At 45.6% G+C, this 19,061-nt stretch overlaps 1 protein-coding gene across 2 annotated transcripts in view; it reads left to right on the top strand.

Moving 5' to 3' along the window:
- Window positions 1-19,061, top strand: part of ANXA4 (annexin A4) — a 65,454-nt gene that overhangs the window by 29,417 nt on the left and 16,976 nt on the right. For both annotated transcript variants that reach the window (XM_034659279.1, XM_034659278.1), the window contains 6 exons: window positions 1,968-2,026; window positions 9,295-9,382; window positions 13,328-13,422; window positions 16,041-16,154; window positions 16,973-17,063; window positions 18,378-18,457. In XM_034659279.1, coding sequence (XP_034515170.1) covers window positions 2,024-2,026; window positions 9,295-9,382; window positions 13,328-13,422; window positions 16,041-16,154; window positions 16,973-17,063; window positions 18,378-18,457 — 471 coding nt within the window. In that variant the 5' untranslated portion in view covers window positions 1,968-2,023. The remainder of the gene's footprint in view (window positions 1-1,967; window positions 2,027-9,294; window positions 9,383-13,327; window positions 13,423-16,040; window positions 16,155-16,972; window positions 17,064-18,377; window positions 18,458-19,061) is intronic.

Below are 19,061 nucleotides of genomic sequence, written 5' to 3' on the forward strand. Positions count from 1 at the left end.
TATGAACACTGAGATTTGAATTTTATATGACATTCACGTGTCATGAAATATTATTCTTTTGACTTTTTGCCAACCATTGAAAATATAAAAACTATTCTTAACTTGTAGGCCATACAAAAAACAGGATTTGGCCCATGAGCTGTAGTTTGCTGATCCCTGTTCTATAGCATTGTCCTGTTGTATTTTCATCTTAGGGATATCTGAAATCATCTTATTTACTTGTTTCTTTGTTGTCTGCCTTTCCTGGTACACTGTAAGCTCCTTGAGGTCATGTTCTTTGTGTTACCCACTGTATTATCTCTGTCGACTAGAACAGTGCCTGGAATATAGAGGTACTTTATGAATATTGGGTGATTGAATAAATCCATACAGGCCATGAGCCACTAAATCCTGTAAAGAATTCCTTCCAAGTATTTCCTATATATGTCCTGTTCCAGGCGCCACACCCCACCCAGGTCTCTGCCTCTTCCTGTGTGTTCCTTAGTGCTTTCTCTTTCTCAAGCCTTCCTGACCCCCTGTCTCTCACTCCTGTCTGTTCTGTAGAATAGTGTCTTGTGGAAGGAAGCATGTCTTTTGTTTTATCATTTGTCTGCAAAAACCAAAAGCTTTCTACTATTTTCCCATTACCTACACTGTCAAGTCACATGCCTCAACTGGGCATACCGGGCCTTGCCTATCAGTTCCCTACCTGCTTTTCCAGCCTTATCTCTGAGCCTTCCTGGAATGAGCCCTCTGCCCCGGCAGCCTCCTCTCATTGTGCCTGAGGCCACTGCACATTCCCACCTTTGCTCTGGCTGTGCCCCAGAACAAGTTGACATTCCCCTCAGGAAGGGATTGAACCCCCATGTGGTTACAAGGCAAGTCTGCAGTGGGTGATGGGAGACAAGGAAGAATGGAGCTGAGGCTCAGGAGAGCTGGAAGATGAAGTGAATGTGGGCAGACTGACGCAGTCAGTAATGACGTGGAAAGGATTTAGTTATTCTTGGGGTACAATTGAAAAGTGCTGCTTGGTAGGGTGACCTAGGCCAGTGCTTTTCAAACTCCTGTGCAGGCAAATGTTGGGGGACTCTTGTTAAAATGCAGATTCTGGCAGTAGGTCTGGGATGGGGTGTTCGGGGGGGGGTCTGAGACTGCTCCCAGGGGATGCCCAGGCTTCTGGTTCCAGGATGATTCTTTCGAGTATCAAGGAGCTAACAAAATGCTTAGGAAAACAGCCTTTTCTGTAGGACTCAGATATGGCAACAGGAAGTCAGTTGGCCTGTCCCTCAGAGGTCTGCCTGTCTATCATGAGACCAAGAGTCCTGGCCCAGAGTCAAGGCATTCCTTGCATTATGAATGACCGAATACATGTGTGATGATCGAGCATCCTTGCTGAAGAGAACGGAGGACAAAGCTGAGTGTGGAAGGCTGCAGCTTTGAGGGAAAAAACACCTGCACATCCCGATATGGTGGCAAGGAAAATTATCATCTGGAAATGATAGGTCTAACGTTTGGCTGGCCGCAGGCGGTCTTCACGCACGCACACGCGCGCATGCGCACACACGCACACCCAGTGCACGGGCTGCGCTGCCGTCCTTTTCCGCACTGCGGTTGCATTCTCTTTCCTCTCCATGGAGCCACCTCTTCTGCTCCACTAGAGCTTAATGTTCAGAATCCATGTTTACCTTGAGTACAAGTACCGTACTTCACCCCAACAAACAATAGGAATCATTTCTGTAATGTGTATGTCCAAACAGAAGAGCAGGTCGGAAAGTATTTTGTTGCAGTCGTAAACTGGCTTGCTTGAGCAGTTTCTCTTTAATTATTAACGCGGCCTTTGTATCTTTGGCTAATCAATAGCTGGCCTTTCGATGACAGTGGGTATTATTTCCTAATTATTTAACTTCTGCAAACTACAGGTTATCCTGATTAATGATTTTAATGACAGATCTCTCATCACAATAATTTCCCTTCTGCTTTTATCACAGAGGAACTTCTGCTCCGTGACTGAACTCTGATCCTGATAAGAGAAAGAATCCTGGCCATGGTAAGTCCCGGAGTGCCTGGCCCCACCTGGCGCCAGCCACAGGCAGGTGCGGGATGTGTATTCAGGGACTGTTGACTTTACAGAGGATTGTTAGCTTACTGGAGGGGAGAGAGGAGGAAATAAATGAAAAGGTAGTTTCTTTTTTTCTTTTTTTTTTCAAGCACCATTTTAATTTCTTTCAGGGGCGGTGAGTAACTTGACCCTGAATGTTAATTCAAAAAGAGAATCCTTTGAATCCTTCCAACATCCAGAGATACAAAAATAAGTTGTAGTTTTCTCTCTGAGGGAGTACTTACATGTTCATTGTAGAAATTCCGGGCAAATGGAAAGGAAAAACTAAAAATCCCACAGGTCCTACCATTGGGAGACAAGTGCCGTGCACATTTCGGTGTAACATCATTTCAGGCTCGTCAAGAAGGGTGTTTTTAGCCATATGGGCTTGTCATCTGCCTCCTGTTTCTGGCCGTGACCAGACTCCTCAGAGCTCGATTATCTGATCTTTGGGACAGGCAGGGAATTGGATCCCTTTGGGAGTTCCATAAAATTCACTGTTGAGGTGGAAGCTGAGCCTCTTAGCTGCACACAGGCTGTACCTGAGGCCGGCCATCTGTTCTCCTTCTCCCACCGAAATAAGGTATCTGAACAGGCAGGTGATTCTGATCCCTGGTCTTCTTGGAAGGAATAATAGAAATAGAATCTTATACCCGGAGAGGAACCAGAGATCCTTCCAGCCCTAAATGGCCTCCTCTAGGAAGATGGAGGTGTACTATGTTGAATGAATATTAATATACTCTTAACATTGTCTTGCATTAGACATTCTAGAATTTTCTTTATCATCCGTGACAGTCAAAACCTTACTCATATCTACCCTAAATCTCCATGCTTTATTTTAAAATTCATTTCTTCTTTTTTTTTTTTTTTTTAAAGATTTTATTTATTTGACAGAGATAGAGACAGCCAGCGAGAGAGGGAACACAAGCAGGGGGAGTGGGAGAGGAAAAAGCAGGCCCACAGAGGAGGAGCCTGATGTGGGGCTCGATCCCATAACGCCAGGATCACGCCCTGAGCCGAAGGCAGACGCTCAACCGCTGTGCCACCGAGGCGCCCCTAAAATTCATTTCTTCTTGATTCTCCCTGGACACAGAGTACATTTATTCAGAAATGTTTACAGGGTCCCAACTTTGTGCTAGATACAGAATTTGGCTCTGGGGACTCAAAATTAATGGGACAGTTTTCCTGTCTGCAGTAAGCTCACAGACTTCCTACATGTGAAGCCTATAACCTAGTGACTCTTTACTGTGCTGTCCACTCGAGGAAAATTACCTTAGTTGTTCTCATCTCTCCTCCTAGTACCTGTTTTTCCTTCATCACTGTTATTTAGTGGACAAAGGACATTTTTAAAGGGTAGGAAAACACACATAGTAGTCACAATATTGTAATTCCCAATTGTTTTCCATCATTTTATTTTAGATCCTGCTCACATGTATAATGATTTTTAAACAGTAGTAATACAAGCATAAGTAAGTTATATATTCACCCTAATCTTTGCTTTGCTAACACGTTAATACTATATTTTGTGGCATATTAAAATTATTTATTCTAGATGGGGGAGTTATGGGTGTGTTGATTTTCCTCTTCTTCTTTTTTTTTTAATTTTCCAGATCTCTATAATGACCATATGATACATTTCTAAAAAGAAAACATGTTTTAAAAGCTACTGTATTCAAATATTTACAGTATTTTTAAAATAGATGTTTAATTTACGTATAGTGAAATGCACTGCTCTTAAGGTTACTGGTAGATGAGTTTTGACAAACCTGTGAACCACGTAACCTACACCTGTATCAAGATAGAACATTTCCTCACTCCGGGAAGTTCCTTTACGCCTCTTTCAGGTCAGTCCCTTCCCTGCTCCCCACTCCACCCCAGAAATACACCACTATTCTGATTGTCATTACCATAGACTAGTTTTGCCTTGTTCTGGAACATCTTATCAGTGGAACCATAGAGTCTGTACTTTTGTGTGTCTGGCTTTTTTTTTTGCTGAGCGTTATATTTCTGGCAATCTGTCCATGTTGCTGTGAGTATCTGCAGTTTGTTCCTTCATGCCTTTTTCTTGCTGATGAGTATTTGTTGAGGAGTGTCATCAAAAAAGATGTGACCACTGACTGACCAGTGAGCTGGACCTGCGCAGTTGGAGGCTCCTCACCCCGGCCCCCCGGCTTTGGAATACGGGGTGCTTACCTTCCCTGCTCCATCACCTTGAGACGGTGATACGGGGTTGGAGACAGCTGCACGGTATATACGACTGAGCCCATTTAGGGCCTCTTTATAAACTTTGAAGATTTTGAGCATGAGTCCAGGGATCAATTTGTCTTGCTGCCAGCTCAAGACAAGCCTTGTATGTAAGTTCCCTTTGCCATTATTAAAATCGCCACCTACCGACGTGGAGCGGCTTGTCTCTCTTGAGTCTCCCTGTGCCCTCCGCCTATGGGGGTCGGCTTCAGATGACTCCAGGAAAGCCCCTGAGGGGGCTGTGGACCTACAATATTCCATTGTATCGGATTCCAACTTTTGACATTTATTATCTTCCTGATTATTTTAATAACTGAATAATATTTCCGATAGTGATCTAACACCTATGTCTAGCCATTCATTTTTGTAATTCTTCCCTACAACCTCCCTGTTTGCTTTGCCTGCTGCCATAAGCAGCCTTCCTGGGACAGGATCCCCTGCCTTCCCAGAACAGATAATGGTACATTACACCCTGGAATTTGATCGATATGGTTACTGTAGGTCTGCCAGGAACAAGTTTCCTGAGCTTATCTTTTTCCTGGAAGAAAGAGTTACTGAGAATGTTAATGTATAAGCTGAAACATCTTTGCAAATCCCTCCATCGATTCATCTTGTTAGATATTAATTTCAATCCCACAGTAACATCCCTCAGCAATGCAGTTTGTGTTAAAGTCGAATGCAGCGTTTGGGCACCATCCAAAATTTTGCAGTAAAGCTCCAAAAGAATCCTGTGAAACATTTCACTCAGAAAGCTGTCTCATAGTAGAGCCAACGGCTGAGTTAGGCCATGTTGGAATTTTGACAGCAAGCCACCAGTTTGCTTATTACTTACTACTGATGGATGGTAGAAGAAAAGAATGAAAGTACCTGTACTAATTTCCTAGGGCTGCCAGAACAAAGTCTCAAAAACTCGGTGGCTTAAAATAATAGAGACTTGTTGTCTCACAGTTCTGGAGGCCAGAACTCCAAAATCAAGGTGTTGGCAGGGTCAGGATCCCTCTGCAACCTGTAGTTGGCTCCTTCCTTGCCTCTTCCTAGCTTCTGGGGGTTTGCTGGCAGTCCTAGGCTTAACTGCAGTCTCTGCCTTCAGCGTCATGTCCTGTTCTCCCTGTATGTCTGTGTCCTTTCAAGGACACCAATTCTATTGGATTAGGGGCTCAACCTACCCCAGAATGACCTCATTGTAATGTAATTAATTACATATGCAATCTGACCCTATTTCCAAATCAGGATACATTTTGAGGTCCTGGGGGTTAGGACTTCAACATATCTTTTGGGGGGTTACAATTTGACCTATCACAGTGCCCAACGAAGTTAATGTCACTGATTTCTACTTTCCTCTGTCAGGTGCGTAGAGGGCAGTGACTAAGGGCTAGATGCTGACCATATCTAGGAGGTGAAGGCTTGGGCTTACAGCAGACAAGGCCCACACTCTCTGGTACCTGAGGCCTTTGGATGCGCTTGATGTGGGCCACAGTGAGCAAAGTCTGTCTTCCTAGAGAGCTTCCCTAAGGGCATAAAAATCCTATTCCTCTAGATGGTCCATGTTATATTCTTGGATGAAATTAAATCATCAGAGAGCCTTCGATCCATTCGACATTGTACAAGTGTTCTATTCTGGATTTTGCTTTGGCTTTATCCCATAGGCTTACATTAAGATATATTATCAGAAATAAATATAAGAATCTTCACTCTTAGATTTATTGTGGAGATCTTGTTGAAGTCATATTTAATGAATATGATGATGATAGCCACTGAGTTTGAATTTTTGTTTTAGTGTTTACTATTTGCTGGATTCTGTGCTAAATGCTTTGTTATATTACTCTGCTTTGTTATTACAACAACTCTGTGAGTTGATATCATTATTCTTAATGTGCAGGTGAGAAAAATGAAACTCCCCCAGTCGACAGACCAGCTAGAAAGGGTTGAAGCTGGGATGCCTCAGTGGCTCAGACTAAGTGGTTAAGTGTCTGCCTTCAGCTCGGGTCATGATCCCGGGGTCCTGGGATTGAGTCCGGTGTCGGGCTCCCTGCTCAGCAGGGAGGCTGCTTCTCCCACTCCCTCTGCTGCTTGTGTTCTCTCACTCTCTCCCTGTCAAATAAATAAATAAAATCTTTTAAAAATTTTTCTTAAAAAATTTCTTAAAAAAAACTTGAAGCAAAGATTCAAAGCTGGGTCTATCCCTCTCCAATATTCGTGTTCCCCCTACTAAGCTTTACTGCCTCTCACTGTAGCCCACTGCGTCTCCTTCACAAAGACCCACAGCTGAAATTCCCGTCAGTATTAGAATTCCCTTTATAGTGTTGGTGAGCCCAGAATGATGGAGAGAAGACGGAATTCTCTCCGTGAATATTAGATTTTACTGGATGTGGGCACAAGTCTATGGGTACATTTCAACCAGGGCTTATGTAAGCTGCAAAACCCTTCTCACTCAATAATTTGTATCATCTCCCTGTTCTGTTTCCTCCCATCACCATAACATCCTACCACCATTTACCAAAAAGGATGTTATCAGAAAAGTCAGGAGAAACAGACCTACTATGTGACCTGAGCCCTACATTTAGCCTTACCCACAGCTTGTGAGCCCTAGCATCGTGAAAGCACATAGCACGAGCTATGAACAGAGGAAGGTATCCAGCTTGGTCTGAACCCCATTGACATCCTGGCACCAGGAAGATCACTTCCATCCTTCCCCATGTGCAACCTCAGCCAATCAGATTCACACCACAGCAGTAGACACCTGACACATTAACTAAGGGAGAGGAGACAAGGCAGAGCAGTTCTAGTGCTGGTCGGGACTAATTAGATCATTTTTAAAGACAAGAAGACAATTCAGAATATCAAAACATGGGTTGTTGAAGGGGTATAGTCATGCTTAGTGTCAGATACAGAGGGGAAGATATATTTAAAATCAAAGCTAGTGGGGTGCCTGGGTGGCTCAGTTAGTAAGATGTCCTGACTCTTGATTTCAGCTCAGATCATGATCTCAGGGTCATGAGATCAAGCCTCTTGTCAGGCTCCGCATGGAGACTGCTTGGGACTCTATCGCTCTCCCTCTGCTCCTCCACCCCCCACCCCCGCTTCTCTCTCTCTCTCCCTCCCTCCCTAAAAAACAAAACAAAAACCCCCCACGCCAAATCTGGTAGTTCTCCAGTTTTCCCCATCTGGATAAATGATACCACTCTCCGCTCGGCTGCTCAGAGGAAAGATCCAGAGTACACTTGATTCTTTTCTTTCCTCACCTCCCACGTCAGTCCATCAGCAAGTTCTGTCGCCTTTGCTCCAAAACATGTGCTGAGTCTTCCTGTTTCTTTCCTCTTCAGCTCTTTCACCCTCGTCTAGTTTCATATCCGTGGGGCTTGCCCCAGGTTCTCAACTGGTCTCTGCCTCTCTCTTCAGCAGCCTGAGAGATCTTTTTAACATGTAAATCAGATCACACCCCTTCATCCCCTTGCTTAAAACCTGCCAGTGGCTTCCCATTGCACATAGGACAGACTATAAACCCCTTACCCCATTGAGGGCTGCCTTGTTCTGGCCTCAGCCCACCTCTCTGATTTCTTTCTTCCTTTTTCATTTTTGAAACTTTTATTATGGAAAAGTGTAAACATGTAGGAAAGTAGACCAAGTATTAAAAAGAACCCCCTGGGGCGCCTGGGTGGCACAGCGGTTAAAGCGTCTGCCTTCAGCTCAGGGCGTGATCCCGGCATTATGGGATCGAGCCCCACATCAGGCTCCTCCACTATGAGCCTGCTTCTTCCTCTCCCACTCCCCCTGCTTGTGTTCCCTCTCTCTCTGGCTGTCTCTATCTCTGTCGAATAAATAAATAAAAATCTTAAAAAAAAAAAAAGATTTAAAAAAAATAAAAAATAAAAAAATAAAAAGAACCCCTGTGTGCCTACCAATAATTATTAACTCATGGTCAGTCTTTTTTTTTTTTTCTTCATCTCCACCTACTTCCTCCGACCTGTATTATTTTGAAGCAAATTCTGGACATCTTATCCTCTCCTCTGTAAACCCTTTCAATCTATGTAAGATAAAACTGTTAAAAATAAAATATAACCACAGTACCATTATCATACCTAAAAATGTTAATGCTGATTCCTTAATGTCATCAAATATCAAGTCAGTGTTGAGATTTCCAGTTGTCTCATAACTCATTTTTTTAGTGTTGATTTAGGATCCAAATTATGATTATTGATATGCCTTTTTAAATCTCTGTTAAGCTATTATTCCTCCCCACCATCTCTCTCTTTTCTTATTCCCTTTGCAATTGATTTGTGGATGAACCCAGCTCATTCACCAAATAGTGTTTCTCACAGTCTGGATTTTGCTGATTACAACCCTGTCCCGTGGGTTGACATTTCCCTCTCTCTCCTATTTTCTGTAAATTGGTATTTGGGCCAGGAGCTTGATGGGATTCAGGTTTGATGTGTTCCTTTCTCAGGGGTGGGGGTGGAGGGGACAAGATTACTGCACAGGTGGTAGTGGAACTTAGCTTACCACTGTCCTCCTTGCCCACACCAACTTGGGCCACCCTGGCCTCTGTCCTGCTCCTCGAATACGAGCTAGTTCCAGCCTCAGGCCCTTTGCCTTGCCTGTTTCCTCTGCCTGTAACACCACCACTGCCTCACCCCGCAGCCCCCTATATTTGCCTGGCCAGGCTGCTTTATGTCATTTATGTCATTCGGATCTTAGCCTAAATGTCACCACTCAGAGCGGCCGCTCCAGGACCTCTCTGTCTGCTCCCCAGCACTTCCCATCACTGGACACCATGTATGTATTCACTTGTTGGCTTGTTTACGGTCGGCCTCCTCCTGAACCAGGGCATCAGCTCCCTGGGAGCAAGAGCCTCGTCTCGCGTGCTCACTGCGGCACCCCAGCAGCTAGAAGAACGTCTGGCCCATAGTAGTTGCTCAGCACCTGTGCCGTGTGCTGAAGGAGACACTCAGTCACCCCCTTCTCTCTGTGCTCAGGCCGCCAAAGGAGGCACCATCAAAGCTGCTTCGGGATTCAGTGCCACTGAAGATGCCCAGACCCTGAGGAAGGCCATGAAGGGGCTTGGTAAGTGTCCCGCGGAGGGGAGGGCGCCCTGTGTGTTGTGCGTCACGGGGTCACACAGAGGGTGCTGTGTCCACTGAGCAGGTCTCTAAGAAAATACAGTGGGAAGAAGTCGGCTTTGAAGACAAATTAGACGGGAGGGTATTCATTAGTCCCTTTACTTACAGAATTGACATTTAATGCACTCATTCTGGATTTCTCCATTTAAAACTGTTTTGCATGAGAACATTATGAATCTATATATAAAACTTCAGAAATGTACCTGCTTTCCAGTTCGTGCTCTATGTGTACAGTGCCATAGGGTTTACAAAGCACTTTCACAAATATTTTGATGGGTGTGTACACAACAGCCCAGCAATGTAGTGAAAGCAGAGGCTGCTCTTGTTATTTTTCAACCCATTTCATGGATGTGAAACTGAGACCTAGGGAAGTGAAGTCACATAGTAAGTGGAACTGAGCCATGAGTCACACTCGGCGGGCAAAGGCCTCTGGTGGGCGTAGTCACGCGGGCATGCTCTGGCCGCTCTTGCCTGGGTGAATCTTTGGCCAGAGAAGTGCCCTTAGTTTGTAGCTGCTATTTATAATCTCCTTGTGATTTGGATAACAACATTTGATCATGAAGCCTTATTTCCCAATTTTTCTCCCCCCAAAGAGCTCGTTTTACTTAGCCCCAATGTTACTAGCAGCAAACACGACAAGAACAGTAACAGACAACAGCTTGTTTTACTGCTGCGAAGTTGGGATTTAGGGAGGTTAGCTAACTTGCCCAGCATCTCAGAGCTGGTAGGTGTTAGAGTCAGGATTCTAGGCAATTCCAGGCAGTCAGACCCAGGCAGTATGACTCCAGAGCTGGAGTTTAAGTCCCCCTCCTGCCCACCTCTGAACGGAACATTGTTCTGAATCGATACGTCCTTCTCCTCATTTTCCCTTTTTCATAAATCAGATGGAAAATGTGCTTGGCCCACTCTTTTTTCATGTTCTCCTACTTCTTTGGTATAGAATCTTTGGCAAGAATCCCGTAATTCAGAATGTGGGCCACATGGCATTCAGAATTCTCAAAATAAAAGTCAGGAGACATTTGACAACCAGTTCTTCTTGTCATGTCCACTGTGTGGGGACCAATGTGAGGCAGACAGTTGGAGGAGACAAGGATTATAAAACCTAGTTCAACGGGTCTACGGAGGCTAGATGGGTAAGGCATGCACCGAAATAACTACAATAATGTGATAATAGCTATCAGAATATGATAGTGATAGGAGGGCCACAAATAAGATCCCATTAGGTTCAGACAAGAGATCACATTTAATCTGGGGGCATCAGGCCAAACTTCTCAGAGGATACAGAATTGAGATGGGCTTTGCAAGATAAGTTGTTTCAATAGAGATAAGAGAGAACGCATTTCAGGTGAATGGGATAGCGTGAGCAAAGGCACGGGATGAGTGTGAGCATTGTCCCGTTTTCTAGTTTAGCTGAGGCCTAGGGAAGTCACGGTAAATCCGTGGAAAGGTGGCTTGCAGCAGGAGGTATTTAGAAAGCAGGAGTTGGCTGGTACCAAAGGGAGCTCCTGGGGTTGCTACTGAGAAGGCCACCTGTAGAATCACAGACATGCAGGGGATGGCCCAAAGGCATTGGCCAGGAGACCAGTGCCACAATCATGACCTTCTATGGAGTGGCTAGAGGGACATACAAACCAGTTCACTGGAATGAAGGAGGTCAGGAGAAAGGAGTGCAGCACAGTTGGATCAAGTACAGTAATTCAAGAGCTAGGTCTGTGAATTTGGCTGCCTGGTATCCTTTCGTGTGGATATTTACAGCAGTGAATGGGATATTGTAGAACGTCTCAGATGCCAGACTGCTGTTCCTGGAGTAAATCTAGCAGACGGTGGGGCNGGGGGGGGGGGGGGGGGGGGGGGGGGGGGGCATTGTGTGTTCCTGAGCCAGGGAGGGACAGACACTCCGAGAGTTTTTCTTTTTAGGAAAATGAATCTGGCAAGACTGGAAAGACCAATTAGGAGATAAGAATACCAGTTAACAGACATTACATGTGTCTAAGCCCCTAAAATCCTGAATTGCAGTAGTAGTGGTAGGAATCAAAGAGGGATTTGGATGCAAAAAAGATTTTTAGAGTTAGATTTTATATGCCTTGGCAGGAAATTTGAATGTGGAGGATGAGAGAGGGGTAAAAAAAAAAAAATCTATTTTGAAGGTTCAAACCTGACTGACTGAACGAAAGGATGGTGCCTTTTATAGAAACAGGGGTGAGGGAAGATGGATCATCCCCCACTGAGAGTTCTGAAGGAGAACAGGAAGGTTGTAGATAGATACCTCTTTCTTTCTTTTTTTTTTTAAGAGAACAGAAAGTAGGTCCCTAACATATGTAAACAAAGTTCTATAGCTTCTTCCCTACAGCTCACATTTTTCTGGATCTCTAATCTTACAAAGAATAACTATGATAAATCTAGATTTTTTTCATTTCTCCTTGAAATATCCCAATAGAATCTCTTTTGTAGTCCCTCACAATTCCCCATACAGATAAAACAATGAGGAAGGAGAAAACTCAACTCATCAGATATATGTGAACATCCAGCTGTTACCAAGACAAGGGACCGATTTTGGAAAAATCAGAATAAAGCCCCCCCCCCCGGTCAGAGTTGGTGCAAGAAACAGGCAAACAAATTTTAGGACATTTAAAATTTGTAATTCTCATGAAGTTCTGGTAGGATCTTGCACAGTGGGAATTCGTCAGCAGTTTTCAAAAGGGAACAACCCTCTGAGGTCAGGAAAGATAGCTTGGAAATGAAAAACACATTTATGGATCTCAAAGCGCAGTGCAAGCAGTGAGCAGCCCGTTAAAACCCTGCAGGTGCCCGGTGAAATAGGTGAAGGGGATTGAGAGAACCCTAGGGGTGAGCACTCAACAGTGTGCAGAATGCTGAATCACTGGATTATACACCTGAAGCTAACACAATGCTGTTCGTTAATTATACTCAACTTAAGGGAAAAGACCCTGCAAAGTGCAGAGTGAATTAAGAGTCTGAATTGTTTCAAGACTCAGAGGAAATGATAGCAAGATTAAAAATGAGGAGGGGGCACCTGGGTGGCTCAGTAGGTTAAGCGTCTGCCTTCGGCTCAGGTCGTGATCTCAGGGTCCTGGGATGGAGCCCCGCTTTGGGCTCTGCTCTCAGCAGGGAGTCTGCTTCTCCCTTTCCCTCCTCTGCCATTCTTTCTCTCTCTCTCAAATACAGAAATAAAGTATTTTTTTTAAGATTTTATTAATTTGAGAGAGAGAGAGAGCGAGAGAGAGAGCATGTGCCGGGGGAGGGGGGGCGCAGAGGGGCGTGGGGAGAAGGAGAAGCAGGCTCCCTGACGAGCAGGGAGCCCGATGTGGGACTTGATCCCAGGACCCCCGGACCCCAGGATCATGACCTGAGCCAAAGGCAGCTGCTTAACCAACTGAGCCACTCAGGCGCCCCCAGAAATAAAATCTTTTAAAAAATGAGGCAAGAAAAAGCAAGAACATAGAAGATACAGAAGAACCAAAAGACATGAAAAGAAGTGCAGAGGGGGGTAAAGCAGAATCCCAGTGAGCATTTAGTGAATATTTAGTCACTGCGGGGCATTGTGCTAAGGAATTCACTCACTTGCTTTATTGAGCACTTGCAGCAGCCCTGTGATGGAAAGTGCTATGACCATTCACATTCATGGATAAGGAAGCTAATGCTCAGAGAAGTTAGCTTTTTTTGTTCAGTGGTTAACAGTTGATTAAAGGAGAGGCTAGGACTCATATCTAGTGTCTGGTTCCTGAAAAAATAGGCAGACCTACTGAACAAGGACCTCTTTTCTTAAAAGGTCTCTGCATATGTTGGGGTAACGCTAATGTCCTCAGGGGAACCTGTTTCCTCACTCCTCTCTCAAATCCCCTCGCTCACTGTCCCCGCTCTCCGCCAGGCACTGATGAAGATGCCATCATCAGCGTCCTCGCCTACCGCAACACGGCCCAGCGCCAGGAAATCAGGACGGCCTACAAGACCACCATCGGCAGGGTAGGCCGCAGCCTCTCCCACTCCAGGGGCTGACAAAGAATCTGTCAGGCGGCAGGGAGGCCGGGGTCTCTTCCCGAGCTAGATTCCCGAAGTGGCCCTGTGTTTTCAGAAGTGGGTCCTTGCCCTGTTTAAAGACGCTCTTGAAAAAAAACGGCTTTGGCATGTTCCTTCCACTGTCCTTAGCCTGAAGTGATTTCTGGGAGCTCTTGGTGTCTTCCCACCCAGCTCCTTGCAGCGACTCGGCCGCTCAGTGGACACCGCCGCCCCCCTTGTGAGCGCCAGGCAGGGCTGAGCTTCCAGCACTGTCTCCCTGATCCTGGTCAGGCTGCCTTGAGGCCACTGTGCATGAAGCAGTATTTATATCTAGTTTGTTTTAAACAGGCTCTCCTAGGATTTGGAGTCTTTTCCGACTCTTCCACATAAACCCCTTTGTCGCATATATTCATTCCTTTGACGATCCTCAGTGGTGGGCCACCCTCCCAAATTCTAGAAGGGGGGCCAGTGTGTTTGCGAACATGTCTATCATTTGTTTATGCATTCAGAGGGTGTTCACTCACCCCTTCTGGTCTGAATCGTGCACCCCTCAGGGACCCTCTTTCAAACTCTGTTTTCAGCAACTCACTTACCAGAGCCATTCAACCCAGGCTTCCCTCATCACTGAAAACCTGTCTGTGTGATTAGCAAGAATCTTTTTATTGAGGAAACATTATCAATGAGTGTTTTAGGTCTCGGAGTACAGTCACTCTGGTAAATGTTTCTGTCCTCGAGAAACCTTACAGCTAGTCCGACTGCAGCTGCTTCTCGAAGCCTGGCACTAAAGCGCTGGCTGGGACAGAGCTGGCGTGGTGACTGCCCAGTGCATCTGTGGGCCACCTTTGGCCGGGACCCCAGTGAGGAATGGGATTCTTCATAGCTCAGACTGTCTTTTCAGTATTTGAACACTTCTCCGTCCCAGAGACACTTAATGAGCACAGATCGGTGTGAACATGTATGTGATATGTGAACTGGAATATTCAGCCTCAGAACGAAGCTAATCTGATGGCAGTTTGTTAAGATGCCCAGCATTAATGGATTGAGCACTAATTTGTTTATTCATGCAATATGTGTGGATTTGACATAAAACTGTGCACAAGAGATTGAAATACGGGGGCTGTGCAGTCAGGTTGTGAGAATCTGAGATCTGTCTTGAGCAGTATGTCAGCTTCTTAGCTTGCTTAATCTGAAGCAGGTTCCTAAACTCCCTGACCTGTTCTAGGAGGAGATGTGAATAAACTTCTTTAGAATGTGGTCCTTTGTCCAAGGAATTACATTTCTTTTAGGAATTGAGTCTTAAGAAGTAATCGTGGATGATCACAAAGATACAGCTAAATGCTTGGTACGCATAACGGTACAAAAATAGGAACGGGGGGGGGCGCCTGGGTGGCACAGCAGTTAAGCGTCTGCCTTCGGCTCAGGGCATGATCCTGGCATTGTGGGATCAAGCCCCACATCAGGCTCTTCCACTATGAGCCTGCTTCTTCCTCTCCCACTCCCCCTGCTTGTTTTCCCTCTCTCGCTGGCTGTCTCTATCTCTGTCAAATAAATAAATAAAATCTTAAAAAAAACACACACACAAAAATAGGAACAGGGGACCGATGAAAGAAATTGTATTGCATCTCCTATATGTAGAAATTCCAGCAGCTGTTAAAAATGTCATAGGTGATTATTGACTTGGAAATATATTCAAAGTACATTGCTAAGTGAGTGAAGACATTTAAGTCTGTGTCTACAAACTTTTTGCTCTCAAGACCCTTTTACACTCTTAACTTTTTTGTTTTTGTGGATTATATCTATTGATATTGGCCATATTAGAAATTAAAACCGAGGCATTTAAAAATATATTTTTGTTAACTTATTTAAAAAACAATAAACACATTACATGTTAATATAAACAACACTTTATGAATAATAGCTATGTATAAAAACATTTAGTGAGAAAATTGGCATTGCTTTACATTTTGCAAAGTTCTTTAATGCCTGGCTTAATGGAGGACAGTGGGATTCTCATATCTGCTTCTGCACTGTTCATGGTGGTGCGTGGTTTTGTTGAAGTATAGGAAGAAAATCTGGTCTTGTACAGATACGTAGTTTGAAAGGGGGCATTTTATTTTATTTATTTAATTTTTAAGATTTTATTTATTTATTTGACAGAGAGAGACAGCCAGAGAGAGAGGGAACACAAGCAGGGGGAGTGGGAGAGGAAGAAGCAGGCTTCCAACGGAGCTGGGAGCCCAATGCGGGGCTCGATCCCAGGACCCTGGGATCTCGCCATGAGCCGAAGGCAGACGCTTAACGATTGAGCCACCCAGGTGCCCTGGAAAGGGGGCATTTTAAAAGCCTTTTAACATAATTGTAGAAATGTAGATGTGTCCAGTAGCCTTTGCAAAACTCCACTGTACAATTGTGAGAGCATGACAGTGAAAAAGCAAATAACATCTTTGTGTTATCATGAAGAGAGCTCTGATCTTGCAGGCCTCCTGAAAGGGTCCAGAGACGCCAGGCATCCCTGGCCCACACTTTGAGAGCGTCTGGTTTAAGTTAGCGTGGCAGCTACACGGAGCCCCTTGCTTGCTTTGCAGGACCTGATAGACGACTTGAAGTCAGAACTGAGCGGCAACTTCGAGCGGGTGATCGTGGGGTTGATGACGCCCACCGTGCTGTACGACGTGCAGGAGCTGCGAAGGGCCATGAAGGTGTGTGGCCCTCCTCGCCTGCAGCTGCTGATCAGCTTCCTCAAGAAAGTGACGAAAGCCTTGTGAGAGTGGGGAGGGTGAGGCACAGGACAGAGATTCCCCCTCGTTGATGACAGTGCGAAAACATGACATTACATTCCAGCAGTTGTAACTTAAGAGTTGTGTTTTCCGAAGTGATGCAATCATTTGCTCTGTGCTGTGGCTCTGGAGGGAGTGGTGATGGTTGTGCCTGTGGTGCAGCTGCAGGAACTTTCTGTGTTAGCTGCTTTTGAGATGTGAAACTTTATGGCTAACACCATGGCGCCTCTGGGTCTGCTGTAGGCTCAGAACTGGCCGAAGGGGTTCTTGGCCTCCCTCAGTGCTAGGCCACTCTGCTCTAGTCCGGGGTCTGCCAGTTTTGAATGACCAGCTACGAATTTCAAATACAGTTACCCTCCCCAACCATGTCTGTAAACAGCCTTGTGGAAGGTTCTGGGAAAGCAAAAAGGTAACAGTCTTTGCCAGAAGATTCTGCCCTTCAAAGGAAAAGTACAGGGGCAGTCAAGGAAAGATTAAGCCCCCCCAGAGGGGAGACACTGTCCGTAACCTGGCACAGCAACCATCCAATAGAAACAGCCCATAAGTGTTTGTTATTACTAAAAACAATTACGGTAAACACATTGGAATTTGGGCAGGACAGTTAAAATTAGCAAAGCCTATTGCTAGAACTGGGTGGGTTGTCTTTATTCTCTGTGGATTCCTGGGTATATGCCCCTGTGTCTGGGATTCAACATTGTAGACTGGCTCCTAACTCCCTCTCCTCTGGGTTTCGTGTGCAGGGAGCTGGCACGGATGAGGGCTGCCTGATTGAGATCCTGGCCTCTCGGACGCCCGAGGAGATCCGGCGCATAAACCAGACCTACCAGCTTCGTATGTAGCACCCTCAGCGGCCCACTGAGGCTTCGCTGTGGTTTGAGAAGTAAACTAGCAGCGGGTCGTTACTTACCGATGAAACTCCTCATAGCAACACTGACCATGAGGGATCCTCAGGTCCAGGCTTTGCTTTCAGGCAGATCCCTGTCTAGGGAAGTGACAGTCTGTTGGCTTCTCAAGACTTCTCTGCTTAAGATGCCACTCCGCTGAAGCCACCCAGTGTAGTGTTTTATGACCCCGAAACCTGGAAGGTTGTTCCTTATTATCGAGCAGAGAATCAAACGTGTTTGTTCGAAAGTGGTGGTCCCAATGAATCTTAGCATTCCAGGGAATGGCCTGGAGGGGCTGTCTAGCCCCACTTCTTACTTCCAGGCGGAACTGTATGTCCTCCAGCCATCTCAGAAGGATAGACATTTACTCCCCTCTTAAAAATCTCCAGAGGATGATGCTTATGAAGAGCCTGTCAAACATGCCTTTTTGCCCTAAGAAGGCAATTAAAAAAAAAAAAGAGCACAAAGCTTTAGATCCTACAGTGCTTTTTTGGTATTGTTCATATTAGCGAAAAATGTCCCGCAGTAGCAGATTGGCTAACCAGAATACGGTGTGCCCACACAATGAAGAATTATGTAGTCACCAAAATGTATATTGAAGGATATTATTAAAGTCCATGAAGTGGGTTATGGTGGAGTTTTGTGGGGGGTTTTCCCTCCTCCATTTTATTTAAGAACACAAAACAGAGTTTGTTGGTAAGTGTTCAGAGCAAGAGAGACTAGACCTTGGGAGCTTGGTGCAAGCACTCAGATCCCCATGTCTGATCAATCTAGGTTTTTGAACGCTGAGGGGCTGTGGAGGGTTGGAGCTTCTCTGGGGGAAACTCTCAAGGAAGTGTCATGGCAGAGAAGGCACGTGCTAGAATTTGGGCCTGACAGGCCCCTGCAAGTTCCCAGACTCGGGTTCAGAAACTCTGCTCGGTTTTCCTTTCCACGTGCCAGTCAGCCGTCACTGTTCTCTGTGTCACTGAGAACTGTGGTGAGGACAGAGCCCTGGACAGAGGGAGGATTGCAGCCCCAGGCTTCTCGACCTCCCATGTTAAGGAACAGGAACGTCTTGTTTCCTCTGTAATGACAACCTAAGCTTACCTTGACCATTTTATCAGAGTTCAGTTTTTGAAAAACTGTGTGCAGGGTGGAAGCCCTCCAGGGGAGCTGCTTCAGTAAACTGGCTATCCTGGGGCGGGCAGACGGCTCTGGAGCAGGACGCAGTGCTGGGTAGGACTCTCTTCTGATGAAGCTAATTTCATTCTCTTGCCAGAATATGGGCGGAGCCTTGAAGATGACATTCGCTCTGACACTTCATTCATGTTCCAGAGGGTGCTGGTGTCTCTGTCCGCTGTGAGTCGCTCCGTCTGTGGGCTGCTTCTGATGGGGGTTGGGTTCTATTGGGGCGTTCACTCCATAGCATCTTTTAAAGCCTTTCTCATCCTTTCATCTTCCCAAACGTGAATATGCCCCAGGTGTTGTTCTTGGGCTTGTCTGTCGTTTTCCTCATCTTTCCTGTGGAGACTCTGGCTAGTCACGCATACCCGTTTATTCAGATTTATATATACAGGTACCTAATACATGCCGGATACCCTTGCTACTCAGTGCATGAAGACAGCTTCTAGGCTTTACAAGTTTATATTGTCATAAAGGAATATATCAGGTACACAGGTAGCCATAATAAGGCAGGAAGAGTGCCCAAGGAGAGGAACAGAGTAGAAGGAAGGTTCAAGGAGAGAGTCTGGTTGCAGAAACAAAGAAAAGCCTTCGTGACAGAGGTGCTGGTTCAGAGACAACCTGGAGGGTTGCTAGGATTTCAGGAGGCAGAGGTGTCGGTGGGCACATCACAGGCAGGAAGAACAGCCAGGAAGAGGCAGGGAGGCAGGAAACATGGGGTGTGGGGTGTGTTCCAGGAACAACTGACTGAGCAGTTGGCAGGTAATTCTAGGAGCAAGGT

Source organism: Ailuropoda melanoleuca, chromosome 4 (genome assembly GCF_002007445.2).
Source record: "Ailuropoda melanoleuca isolate Jingjing chromosome 4, ASM200744v2, whole genome shotgun sequence".
Lineage (NCBI taxonomy): Eukaryota > Metazoa > Chordata > Mammalia > Carnivora > Ursidae > Ailuropoda > Ailuropoda melanoleuca.